Raw genomic sequence first — 13,542 nt, forward strand, 5'->3', positions numbered from 1 at the left:
TGCAAACCTGGTGGCCAACTACAAGAAACGTCTGACCTCTGTGATTGCTAACAAGGGTTTTGCCACCAAGTACTAATTCATGTTTTGCAAAGGGATCAAATACTTATTTCACTCATTAAAATGCAAATCAATTTATAACATTTTGACATGCGTTTTTCTGGATTTTTTTGTTGTTATTCTGTCTCTCACTGTTCAAATAAACCTACCATTAAAATTATAGACTGGTCATTTCTTTGTCAGTGGGCAAACGTACAAAATCTGCAGGGGATAAAACAAATAAAAAATCCCTCACTGTACATAGTGCCTTAATGAAACCAGCCCCAGTGTTTGTGGAGTTTTAATGGGCCTGAGGGTGTTATGAACCATCATGTGACCATACTGTATCATCCTCACAGCAAGACATGGAAAGTTACATACTGCTGGTAAGTTAAGAGGTAAGCTATCTGATCCTGTGCTAAAATGTTTTCTTTGAGAGGGACGGTGGCTGTAGAAAGACATTTGGTGATCAATGTCTGCATTGGCACTTCCTTCACTTCCAGTGGAAGCAGAACACTTTCGAGTAACTCCAATGTTCAACGGGCCATCAGCAGAGGCGAGATTCTGATAAAAGACAGTTATAGAGCAGTTTCACTTTAGTAATGGCCTCTAGCACCGGGCAGAACTAACATAAAAAAAAAAGATAAATCACATAATTTCCTCAACATTGAATCTACCCTTTTAGTTTTTTCATTCACTCAACACAGAAACACCTGTTGTTTCCCACAGTGCAACACCAAAACACCTGGCTCCAACCACCTTTCAATAAAACCAAGATCCAATCATCCCTGTGGCTCAGTCCCAGGGGAGTTTGAGGGATGAGGTGTGTTTGTTTTCCAAATAGTACAGGGTGTATCCGAGTTCACTCTGCCTGAACAGCATGTGACAGTTCACATGCACACGTGCCGTTTCACAAATCGTCTACTGCAGAATGTTTACTCCGGTACGGACAAGATGACTGAAATGCTGCCCACCTGGCCTATCCCACTGTCATATTGGAGTGGAATTCCAGACAGTTATTCAGAATTCCAGTAAGTCGTCGTAAGCGTTAGGCATGGGCCTAGGGCTGGTAACTCATCACACATCAGTACAATCTCAGACTTTGTAAACTAAGTTTTTTCTTTCTGATCTTGACAAATTTAAATTCAGTGCAATGGCCACCAGTTGAACATACAAAGCAGTACATGAACAATGACAAAATGAGCCATTGTCATGGAATTATCACAGATTAAATGTAGAATTGTCCCAGTTGTCTCCATGTCAACTAAAACCAACAAAGCAGTGGATGTTTGTGTCTCAGAATTCACCATAAGAGCACTGACCAAGGCAGGTGTGGCCATATCAACTCCTTTCTCTTTTCCTCTCCTAGTTCCAGATATACTGGACTTTCCCATCCTGCCTTGCTCGTGACAGCTGGGAGTTTATATGGCTCTGCGTGTAGTTAATTTTAACGGCTGTGCCTGTGTAACAGTGGCAGCGTGAGCGAAAGTGACCTCACCAGCATCAACAATAACAGAACAGAGTCATCTCTGGGGTGTATTCATCCTGCCAAACAAAAGTTTTTTTGTTGTCAATCATTTCAGCAGTCAGATAAGAATGGGGAATGACCTACCTGATTTTGTCCATAAGAAACTTACAGGATAATTAAAACTCAAATGTTTCGTTTGGTGGAATGAATACAACCCTGTACTTTAAACCCAATCTGGGACAAGATATTTCCATTTAGAAATGCAATAAATGTGAATGTGTAAATGCAGCCATAAAAAGGCAGACAACTACTGATGATAACTGTGATAAACATCAGGCTTCTTATGCATGTTAGTAACTCTGATATTATCCAGCTAATTAGATGAGGTGAAGCTGTATTGAGGCACAATGGCTGCATTGTGATTAGGGCTAATTAATAAAGCATGACATTTACCGTGAGCATCAGTCAATTTCAGATTACCCCAGTCTAGGACAGAGGGTGTGTGTCTGCCCCCCCCCCCCCTTGAACATATAAACCAAAAATAACATCTACTTCAACCCCAACACAGTTAAACACACAGAGACAGTGACCAACTCAAGGCAGAAACATCCTGTCTTATCATAGATTTATTATAATATAGTATCGGAACAACATGAAACACACTGGATCTCTTTAGAAAAAAAGGATCAAAGGGCGTTCCCTCCTAAGTGATCGCCTCGATTTGTCTTGTGACTGTGAAAGATTAAAACCTTTACACACATACAACTTTTACACATATTAAACTAAGCATTTCATTTGACTGAGTGAGATTACTTTACATGGCTGAGCTTCCCTGGTCAAAAGCACTACACTAGGAACCACTTCAGATGCAGACCACAGTTACAGTATTACCCCAAATCTCTATCAACATGACTGAGTTAATGATGTAAAGGACACAAGCACATCATCTCCAGTTGGTCATGACTACATTCTTCCTTTCAAGTAAATTCCACACAGATAATCAGATTATCTTCAAATACATTTTCTTTTCATACTGTTATTTATAGACTATGTACAACATGTGTAGTAAAGGCATGTAATGCAGTGAAGCAATTCCCTTATTCCCTTATCACAGAAAGCCCTTTGATAGAAAAGTTAACACTTGTACTCAGTGCTGTAATGCTATATAACACTGCTGTAAATATGTCATGAAGCTAAGGCTGATGCCAACACACATGTACATATGTCTCATAACATTGTTTTAATATTTCTTTGAGACATGGAAATGCTATGAAACTTTAGAACATGTTTATGACACTGTCATGAAGCATTAAGGTTGAGTAAAGTGTTAAAAAAAGCAATGTCACATGCAAATCCATTTCTCCAGTTGTATGTCAATATTGATAAAAGTGCAGGATATTGAGAACGTTGACTATCACCGTCATAAAGATTGAGATGAAGAAGCAGTGTTACCACTTAAGGCAGCCAGACGGAACATTCAATGTTCCAGTTCTATTCCACAGTAAAAACTATTAATACTCCAGTTATGTTCACAAGTTAATAGGTCATATCAAAACGTATCAAAATTATCTAAAATGCTGTTTAGAACATAGCCTGTTCCCATATCAGTTTTTGACAAGTTTGTAATTGCTTTTATTATTGTAACTGGAGTTGCCAATAATGTAAACTGATCTGGGTTCAGGCTATGAAGAAAATTCTTCACAATAACATGACATGACATGTACAACCTTTTCCAAAAGACCAAAAAAAGCTGAACAACATCATCCATCATTACATTGTACCAATACCTGACCCACACATAGCCCTGTTTCTGTCTTCATCTCAGTCTCCGACAGAATATAGAAGGAAGTGTGGCTGTGCATAGGGTTGCCTATTTGATATTCAACCATTCACCTTCTCCCTTGACCCCCAGTCTGATAATACACTGGCTAATTTGTGGCATACCGGTCATCTTTTTCAGTCTTACTGCCAGAAAAGAGCCGAATGACTGTGGTCCTAAAGGAAATGTCTGAGGGTGATGTTGGATGAGTAGTTGAATGACTGTCTAACAACACTAAGTGTTTGGAATACAAGGACCTGATGGAGTAAAGTATGCATGTGGGCCAGTAGCCACTGGCAGCATCAATTTGATTGTGTGTGGTTACTGTGCACCTCCAGTGTAGTTCTCTGTGATAAGGAGGCCCCAGGCCCCTCAGTGTTGTGGGAGGAGGTGGTTGTTGGCACCAGAAGGCCCCAGGAAGCCCATCCTCTGTTTATTCTTCCGCTGCTCTGTCATCTGGGGGACGTGGGAGAAGGAAAAAGGTTAGGCCTAATGTCAGATAGTTGAACTGAAACGTTGAGTCAATTTGAGAACAGTCTTTCACGGAGGTCTTCGGCTTAAACTTCATAACATGGATTCTGATACTCCTCCTTAGTAAGAAGAAACACCATGTACTGGGCTGTTTCTGGAATCACTGGCTCAGCTTTCATACATGCCTGGCCTTACAATCCCCCATTTCCTGTCTCACATATTTGCCGGCTCTAAGTAATAATTCAGAAACAATTGTTAAGGACTCGAGTGGATTCCTTAACATCCCTCCTGGGCAAACACTGTTCTGCTGGTGACACCATCCTCACCAGCCTCCAATGCATGGCTCCTGTTCTGTTTCAGCTTTACTATGAAACAGAACACATTCCCTCTGAGCGTCTGAGAGGGCTGTGTTCATTTACACCATCCAGGAGGGTTCCCTATGCACACACATCTGGGATGCAGAACAGGGAAACACAGGGGGAGGCCTGTGACTAAATGCAGTCAGGTGATGGGGGAGTGATGACTGGTCACACTGTCTGCAGCATCCCGACGAGTCAGCCCAACACCCACCAGCCTTCTGGGAGGTCATGGAGGGACATGGCTAAGCGCAGAAACACATGATAACCTCATGGAAAATGACAAGTGCGTGTGAAGAGGAATGACCTGGGTTAACATAACCCCGCTGATGTCACGATGTGAGCGGAGAGCATCTCGGTCAAGTAGGATGAAGAAACTGATATGTGGTTGACGATCGAAACTACACGGATGATTTCAATCTGAGGGGCCTCAGTTGCATAAGTGTCCAAATTTCAGCGTGCACAAATTCGGAACGGTCTGCTTGCAAACACAGATACTGAGAAGCATCAGTTGTAAAACACTAAAAATGCATTGACCATTATAACTGTGCCTGAAAAACACCCTGGATTCACCTTTTATGGTGAGAATAAAACCCTTATCAGTTTTACTGGAACTACTGGAAATTAGGTCATGTACACTCACCTAAAGGATTATTAGGGACACCATACTAATACTGTGTTTGACCCCCCTTCGCCTTCAGAACTGCCTTAATTCTACGTGGCATTGATTCAACAAGGTGCTGAAAGCATTCTTTAGAAATGTTGGCCCATATTGATAGGATAGCATCTTGCAGTTGATGGAGATTTGTGGGATGCACTTCCAGGGCACCAAGCTCCCGTTCCACCACATCCCAATGATGCTCTATTGGGTTGAGATCTGGTGACTGTGGGGGACATTTCAGTACAGTGAACTCATTGTAATGTTCAAGAAACCAATTTGAAATGATTCGAGCTTTGTGACATGGTGCATTATCCTGCTGGAAGTAGCCATCAGAGGATGGGTACATGGTGGTCATAAAGGGATGGACATGGTCAGAAACAATGCTCAGGTAGGCCATGGCATTTAAACAATGCCCAATTGGCACTAAGGGGCCTAGTGTGTGCCAAGAAAACATCCCCCACACCATTACACCACCACCACCAGCCTGCACAGTGGTAACAAGGCATGATGGATCCATGTTCTCATTCTGTTTACGCCAAATTCTGACTCTACCATCTGAATGTCTCAACCGATATCGAGACTCCTCAGACCAGGCAACATTATTCCAGTCTTCAACTGTCCAATTATGTGAGCTTGTGCAAATTGTAGCCTCTTTTTCCTATTTGTAGTGGAGATGAGTGGTACCCGGTAGGGTCTTCTGCTGTTGTAGCCCATCCGCCTCAAGGTTGTGCGTGTTGTGGCTTCACAAATGCTTTGCTGCATACCTCGGTTGTAACGAGTGGTCATTTCAGTCAAAGTTGCTCTTCTATCAGCTTGAATCAGTCGGCCCATTCTCATCTGACCTCTAGCATCAACAAGACACTTTTGCCCACAGGACTGCCGCATACTGGATGTTTTTCCCTTTTCACACCATTCTTTGTAAACCCTAGAAATGGTTGTGCGTGAAAATCCCAGTAACTGAGCAGATTGTGAAATACTCAGACCGGCCCGTCTGGCACCAACAACCATGCCACGCTCAAAATTGCTTAAATCACCTTTCTTTCCCATTCTGACATTCAGTTTGGAATTCAGGAGATTGTCTTGACCAGGACCACACTCCTAAATGCATTGAAGCAACTGCCATGTGATTGGTTGATTAGATAATTGCATTAATGAGAAATTGAACAGGTGTTCCTAATAATCCTTTAGGTGAGTGTATGTCCTAACAGAAAGGGATGGCAATTTTACATGTGAAATTAAACTTTACTAAACTTTACATGTGAAACTAAACATCTGTTGTGTATAGAAATTGCACACAATTTTAAAATAAGCTAAATACTACAGCAAACATGTCAATACAAAACACAAATTGTTGCTCAATCTTTACTGTATGATAGGGCTGCACGATTAGGTAAAACTATGAAACATGCACACCAGTAAAATGTGTGCAAAATGGTAAGGTAAGAGTGCTGAATGGGACCAGGCTGTCCTTATACTGCCACTTGGTGACACACCCAATCAGCACGGACGGCTCTCAGCCCCACCCACTATCTTCCTGCAAGAAGGGACAGAAACAACATGACTGGCAGACAGAGCAAGGAGGACCGTCACTCTGTACACCAGCTGTCATCATGGCCATACTATCGACGGGCATACAGGCCCTGCTCTATGGGCCCAAATGCTTGAGCTGGCCAGTATGAGACAGCACATAACTATTGAAGAAAGCATGCTCGAATTTGAAAAATGAGTTTTTAAACTGCAACCATTTCCATCAGGTGTGTACAAAAGGATTACCACTGTTGTTCATCGCAGAGCTCAAGCAGCTCTCAGGAGTCTAATTGGCAAAACGAATAGTTTTTTCCAGAAGGGGTTCACATAAGGGCTGATAATCTCTAGAGATCCTTGAAGAAGTTAGGAAACTCTTGGTTTAGTAAACACGCTACAGACATGATGAGGCGTGACTGCACGACGCTGCGGCACAGAGATTACTATGTGCATGTGGGTGGGTGTTTATCTTTTGCATCTACTGGTGTGCCTGTGGATTATATTTGTGCTTGTGGGTCTGTTTATGCACTGATTTGTGTGTGGTAGTAAAGCAGATGTGTGTGAATCTTTTTCTGGTTTTATGAGATAAAGTCCAGTAAGACATATACACTCACCTAAAGGATTATTAGGAACACCTGTTAAATTTCTCATTAATGCAATTATCTAATCAACCAATCACATGGCAGTTGCTTCAATGCATTTAGGGGTGTGGTCCTGGTCAAGACAATCTCCTGAACTCCAAACTGAATGTCAGAATGGGAAAGAAAGGTGATTTAAGCAATTTTGAGCGTGGCATGGTTGTTGGTGCCAGACGGGCCGGTCTGAGTATTTCACAATCTGCTCAGTTACTGGGATTTTCACGCACAACCATTTCTAGGGTTTACAAAGAATGGTGTGAAAAGGGAAAAACATCCAGTATGCTGCAGTCCTGTGGGCAAAAGTGTTACAACCGAGGTATGCAGCAAAGCATTTGTGAAGCCACAACACGCACAACCTTGAGGCGGATGGGCTACAACAGCAGAAGACCCTACTGGGTACCACTCATCTCCACTACAAATAGGAAAAAGAGGCTACAATTTGCACGAGCTCACCAAAATTGGACAGTTGAAGACTGGAAGAATGTTGCCTGGTCTGATGAGTCTCGATTTCTGTTGAGACATTCAGATGGTAGAGTCAGAATTTGGCGTAAACAGAATGAGAACATGGATCCATCATGCCTTGTTACCACTGTGCAGGCTGGTGGTGGTGGTGTAATGGTGTGGGGGATGTTTTCTTGGAACACTTTAGGCCCCTTAGTGCCAATTGGGAATCGTTTAAATGCCACGGCCTACCTGAGCATTGTTTCTGACCATGTCCATCCCTTTATGACCACCATGTACCCATCCTCTGATGGCTACTTCCAGCAGGATAATGCACCATGTCACAAAGCTTGAATCATTTCAAATTGGTTTCTTGAACATTACAATGAGTTCACTGTACTGAAATGTCCCCCACAGTCACCAGATCTCAACCCAATAGAGCATCATTGGGATGTGGTGGAACGGGAGCTTGGTGCCCTGGAAGTGCATCCCACAAATCTCCATCAACTGCAAGATGCTATCCTATCAATATGGGCCAACATTTCTAAAGAATGCTTTCAGCACCTTGTTGAATCAATGCCACGTAGAATTAAGGCAGTTCTGAAGGCGAAAGGGGGTCAAACACAGTATTAGTATGGTGTTCCTAATAATCCTTTAGGTGAGTGTAGATCCTCATCAGCTGGAGTTATGTAAGACAATAGGTGCAGTTTTGGCCAAAATACTTTAAAAAGGTGCTGAGAGTGCCATGCAAAGATACTGTATGTGATACATACATGTGAGAACTGGAGGATTTTATTCTCCCTTTTATGTAATGACAGAGATGGGAAGAGAATGTGTAATAACACAGGGAGGGATGGGAAGAGAATGTGTAATAACACAGGGAGAGATGTGAAGAGAATGTGTAATAACACAGGGAGAGATGGGAAGAGAATGTGTAATAACACAGGGAGAGATGGGAAGAGAATATGTAATAACACAGGGAGAGATGTGAAGAGAATGTGTAATAACACAGGGAGAGATGTGAAGAGAATGTGTAATAACACAGGGAGAGATGGGAAGAAAATGTGTAATAACAGAGAAATGAGAAGAGGATCTGTGTAAAAACAGAAAGATGGGATGGCAATTTTTTATCACATTTCTTTAGCTGTATGGGCAGAAAGTTTTCATTACTTTACAGTGAATTACATGCAAAACTAAATATGCAAGCTGCCTGTTGTATACATGTCCATGCAATTTTAAATCGCAAACAATTTTAAAATAAGCTAAATACTACAGCAAACACGTCAACACAAAATTATAATTGTTGCTCAATTGTTACTGTATGATAGGGCTGCACGATTTGGTAAAACTATGAAATGCGATTTCTTTGACAAATATTGCAATTACGGTTATGGTCTGACTTTCAGACATGGGTGTAAATAGCGCAGATAATCTCACTTAATGTGCTATTAAACTGAATGAAAACGTAGTTAAAGTTCAGTGTTTTCTATTTTACACTTGGGCCTATTACCAATTTGAAAAGTGCAACCTGTGTCGAACTATTCGTGTAACTGCTTATTCAATGCAATGGCGTTTGCTATGTTTGTGCGGTTGCCCTACGTGATTCTTAAATCAACATTTCTCAACCCTTGAGGAATATTTTCTCCCATATTAAGTTTGTTTGTAGGCACCGACATTGAAGCCGTAATGTTTAATAATCATTTGTAGTGTATGTTACCCAAACTAACATCGAAAAACACGTTTTTAAACAAAATGAGTCCAGGTATTTAAGTAATCTACAAAAATACATACAGCACCCTCAAGAAAAACAATTACGGACATACGACGCATGCCTGTTGCCTCACGTGAAGCGCATATCATTCAAAAAATTTTGAGCTGAAAATTGCGTACGTTGGTGATTTGGATATTGCATGGCAATATCGCAATTTCGATTATATTTTGATTAATTGTGCAGCCCTACTGTATGAATATACAACAACATACTTAGGTTTCAATGTTCTGACTTAGTATAGGCTGATATAAAAGAGCAGGCCATGTTGTTGTATCAAAGCAAAAGGTCTAAAAATATAAAAGCAAAATAGTCTGAAAGAGACAACACATTCAATGGATATTTCTTTAGTTCTAATATTTTTTACATGGTGGAGTAATAGTAAAGATATCAAAACTAGGAAATAATACATTTACGGAATCATCTGGTAAGAAAAAAAGGGTAAAGAACCGCTGTGGGAGCCTTGCTGTTTGATGTGCCTTGAATTTTAAATAAATCACAGTCAGTGTCACCATCAAAGCACCCCCACACCATCACACATCCTCCTCCATGCTTCATGGTGACAACCACACATGCGAAGATCCTCCGTTCACCGATTCTGTCTCTCACAATGACACAGCGGTTGGAACCAAACATTTCAAATTTGGACTAATCAGACCAAAGGACAGATATTCACTGTTTCTTGAACTCTGTGAAACATTTATTTGGGCTAAAGTCTCAGGTGCAGTTAATTGACAATTTCTGAGGCTGGTAACTCTAATTAACTTATCCTCTGCAGCAGAGGCATCTGGGTCTTCCTTTCCTGTGGCAGCCAGTTTCATTATAGCGCTTGATGATTTTTGCAACTGTACATGTAAATGGAATTTTTGTCCTTCTTAAGGCTCAAAAGCATAAGAAGGAAAGAAATTCCACAAATTATTTTTAACAAGGCACCCTGTGTTAACTGAAATGCATTCCAGGTAATTACCTCATGAAGCTGGTTAAGAGAATACCAAGTTGCTACTTTGAAGAATAAGAGTATGAAATGTATTTGGATCTGCTGAACACCTTTTTGGTTGCTACATGATTTCATGTGTCATTTTATAGTTACAATGTTTTCAATATTATTCTACAACAAAGGAAAATAGTAAAACTAAAGAAATACCCTTGAATAAACAGCAGATTTTAACTAATGTTTGCATAAGGCCTTTGTAGGCCTAACCTGCTTTTTTATTTTCATGAATAGGTTTTCCTCCTATTTGCACAAATCACTTGCCGAAATTATTTCAACCACTTGTTGAGAAAGACAATAAATGTTTTCACTTGCTAGTAGATAAAGAGCACATTTTCACAAGTATAATTTTTTTTTAAATGAGGCCCGGGAAACAAAAAATTAACAGTATCAGACATTTCAACAACACACTAAGAAAAATATAGTGGAAAGCTGATTCCATAGTTTTGGGTCTTAAGGGCCAAATTTGATGCTGATTACAGTTCTGACTCAAATAAATGCCAGTGAAAAAAGTCCATAGTGTTTGGACAAGACTCAGACCAAATACTGACATAATAGACCATTGCCTACCAGGGAGATCAACAAGACAGTAACCCTTAACTACCAACCTGTGTCCGAAAGGCAATAAGCACTCAAAAACAGACAGAAACAGGGAGCCACTAGTTTGTTCTACTCCAACAAGATGAGCTGATCAAATGATACTAATTATACAAAAAATGAACAAGATACTAATACTGAAGATTCTATGAAGCCTGGTTCATTGTGTCTTAAAGAATGCATTGTTCAAGAACATCACTATTCCCTCTTTAACATGGCCAGTTGTTATTTGGCCTTGTTAGAAATGTATAAACTAGTGCCTTGTTCAAGGGTGGTACTATACCTGCTCCTTTAGCTCGGACAGCTGGGAGGACAACTGGGACACCAGTGTGACAGTGTTGTCCAGCTTCTCCTGCAGGGAGCGCATTTCATTCTGCTCACTGTCCCCCTCACTGCTCACCAGAGACATAGCCCGCATCCGGGGAAACCAGTCAAGGTTCTTCTCCTGGAGAAAAAGATGGAGGGAGAGGGACTACATTTCAAAACAACCTATTTGCACAAATTCCATGTGTTTACATAGCCGATACTATCTCTATTCAATTAGAAAGGTGCCTCAAAGTACAGCAGTGTTTAAACAGCTAATACCGGTGACAGGAAGAGGGTAAGGAGGAAGGCTGGAGATGAAACACAGAGAAATGGAGGGAAAAAGGAAGACAAGTAAATGAGGGAGGGGGATGGCAGAAAGAGATAAAAACAGTGAGTGAGGGAGGGGAAAAAACAATATACCCAAACAGAATGAATGAAAGACAGACAGATAGACATGCGGACAGACAGACAAACAGAACGTGAGAGAGGCAGGTTCTGTTGAATGAGGCTCTTATAAATAGCTCCCTCATTTATATATAAAAAAAAATATTTCAACAAAAACCATAAACATTACTTATCACTGGAACCATTTAATTGGAAATGCAGCCTTCTTCAAAACCATTCCAAAAGTAACTCATCCCCAGGCTTGTGCACATACTGTATGAGCCTGGCACAACAAACATCTGAAGTTGCCTTAGTGGGAGTGAGTACAGTTAACTGAGTATTTCTCATGTTTTCATTGTTGCAGTTCAACATTTTTGAGGTATGGCTTTGAATGTAATAGCATTTCTGACATTTGAAAATATAAATGAGATTATTCCAAAAGGAACACTTTGATCTAACTAATATTTATGGTGGCGAATATCAGATAATTCTGCTATTGTGCGTTAAAAGGGTTACATTCTCTGTGTCTTTCTCTCAACACTGAGTATTCTCCTTTATCAACACATCTATCCACATGACATATTTGGATCAAGAAGCTAATTAAACAGCATGATCACTGTACGGTTGCACATTTTGCTGGGGACAATAAAAGGCCACTCTAAAATGTACAGATTTTTCACACTACCCAATGCCACCGATGTCTCTGGCATCAGGCACACAAACGTGATGTTAATCACTCGAACAAAAGCTGAATTTAACACTGTTTTAGAGAATTCTGCAGTCCGTCCAACCAGCCTCACAACTCCAGATAACATGTAACACCTGGACCAACCCCTTCCAGCTTCGCCACCGCTATAATGTCATGTTTCAACATGATAATACATGAATATGCCTCAAACAGAAAATTTCTCAATTATTCTATGGCCAGCATACTCACAAGACAAGCCATCCATTCAGTATGTTTCAGATCCTTTGTATCTCCAAAGGTAGTGAAAGAATATTAAATAAAATGTGTGCAAAATGGTAAGGTAAGAGTGCTGAATGGGACCAGGCCGTCATTATATGAAGAATGTGCAAGGTTGTATTATATGTATATAAAAAAAACATTGTTCCAAAGTTAACAAATTACAGTCCGACTGGACAAGCCATTTATAACTGACACACCCAATCAGCACGGACGGCTCTCAGCCCCGCCCACCATCTTCCTGCAAGAAGGGACAGAAACAACATGACTGGCAGACAGAGCAAGGAGGACCGTCACTCTGTACACCAGCTGTCATCATGGCCATACTATCGACGGGCATACAGGCCCTGCTCTATGGGCCCAAATGCTTGAGCTGGCCAGTATGAGACAGCACATAACTATTGAAGAAAGCGTGCTTGAATTTGAAAAATGTGTTTTTAAACTGCAACCATTTCCATCAGGTGTGTACAAAAGGATTACCACTGTTGTTCATCGCAGAGCTCAAGCAGCTCTCAGGAGCCTAATAGGCAAAACGAAGAGTTTTTTCTGGAAGGGGTTCACATAAGGGCTGATAATCTCTAGGGATCCTTGAAGAAGTCCGGAAACTCCTGGTTTAGTAAACACGCTACAGACATGCTGAGGCGTGACTGCACGAGGCTGCGGCACAGAGATTACTATGTGCATGTGGGTGGATGTTTATCTTTTGCATCTACTGGTGTGCGTGTGGATTATATTTGTGCTTGTGGGTCTGTTTATGCGCTGATTTGTGTGTGGTAGTAAAGCAGATGTGTGTGAATCTTTTTCTGGTTTTATGAGATAAAGTCCAGTGAGACATATAGATCCTCATCAGCTGGAGTTATGTAAGACAATAGGTGCAGTTTTGGCCAAAATACTTTAAAAAGGTGCTGAGAGTGCCATGCAAAGATACTGAATGGCTGGTACAACATACATGTGAGAACTGGATGAGAACAGGATTTTATTCTCCCTCTTATGTAATGACAGAGATGGGAAGAGAATAAGTAATAACACAGGGAGAGATGGCAAAGGAATGTGTAATAACACAGGGAGAGATGGGAAGAGAATGTGTAATAACACAGGGAGCGATGGCAAGAGAATGT

The 13,542-nt window shown here is 40.9% G+C and overlaps 1 protein-coding gene across 4 annotated transcripts in view; it reads right to left on the minus strand.

The window, feature by feature from the left end:
* Positions 1 to 2,112: 2,112 nt before the first annotated feature.
* The window catches only part of itpr2 (inositol 1,4,5-trisphosphate receptor, type 2), a 98,429-nt gene continuing 86,999 nt past the window's right edge, over positions 2,113 to 13,542 (minus strand). For all 4 annotated transcript variants that reach the window (XM_013138896.3, XM_010890307.3, XM_010890304.3 and 1 more), the window contains exons 56-57: positions 11,054 to 11,215; positions 2,113 to 3,779 (exon numbers count right to left, since the gene is read on the minus strand). In XM_013138896.3, the coding sequence (XP_012994350.2) occupies positions 3,696 to 3,779; positions 11,054 to 11,215 (246 nt within the window). In that variant the 3' untranslated portion in view covers positions 2,113 to 3,695. The remainder of the gene's footprint in view (positions 3,780 to 11,053; positions 11,216 to 13,542) is intronic.

This window comes from Esox lucius, chromosome 19 (genome assembly GCF_011004845.1).
Source record: "Esox lucius isolate fEsoLuc1 chromosome 19, fEsoLuc1.pri, whole genome shotgun sequence".
Classification (NCBI taxonomy): domain Eukaryota; kingdom Metazoa; phylum Chordata; class Actinopteri; order Esociformes; family Esocidae; genus Esox; species Esox lucius.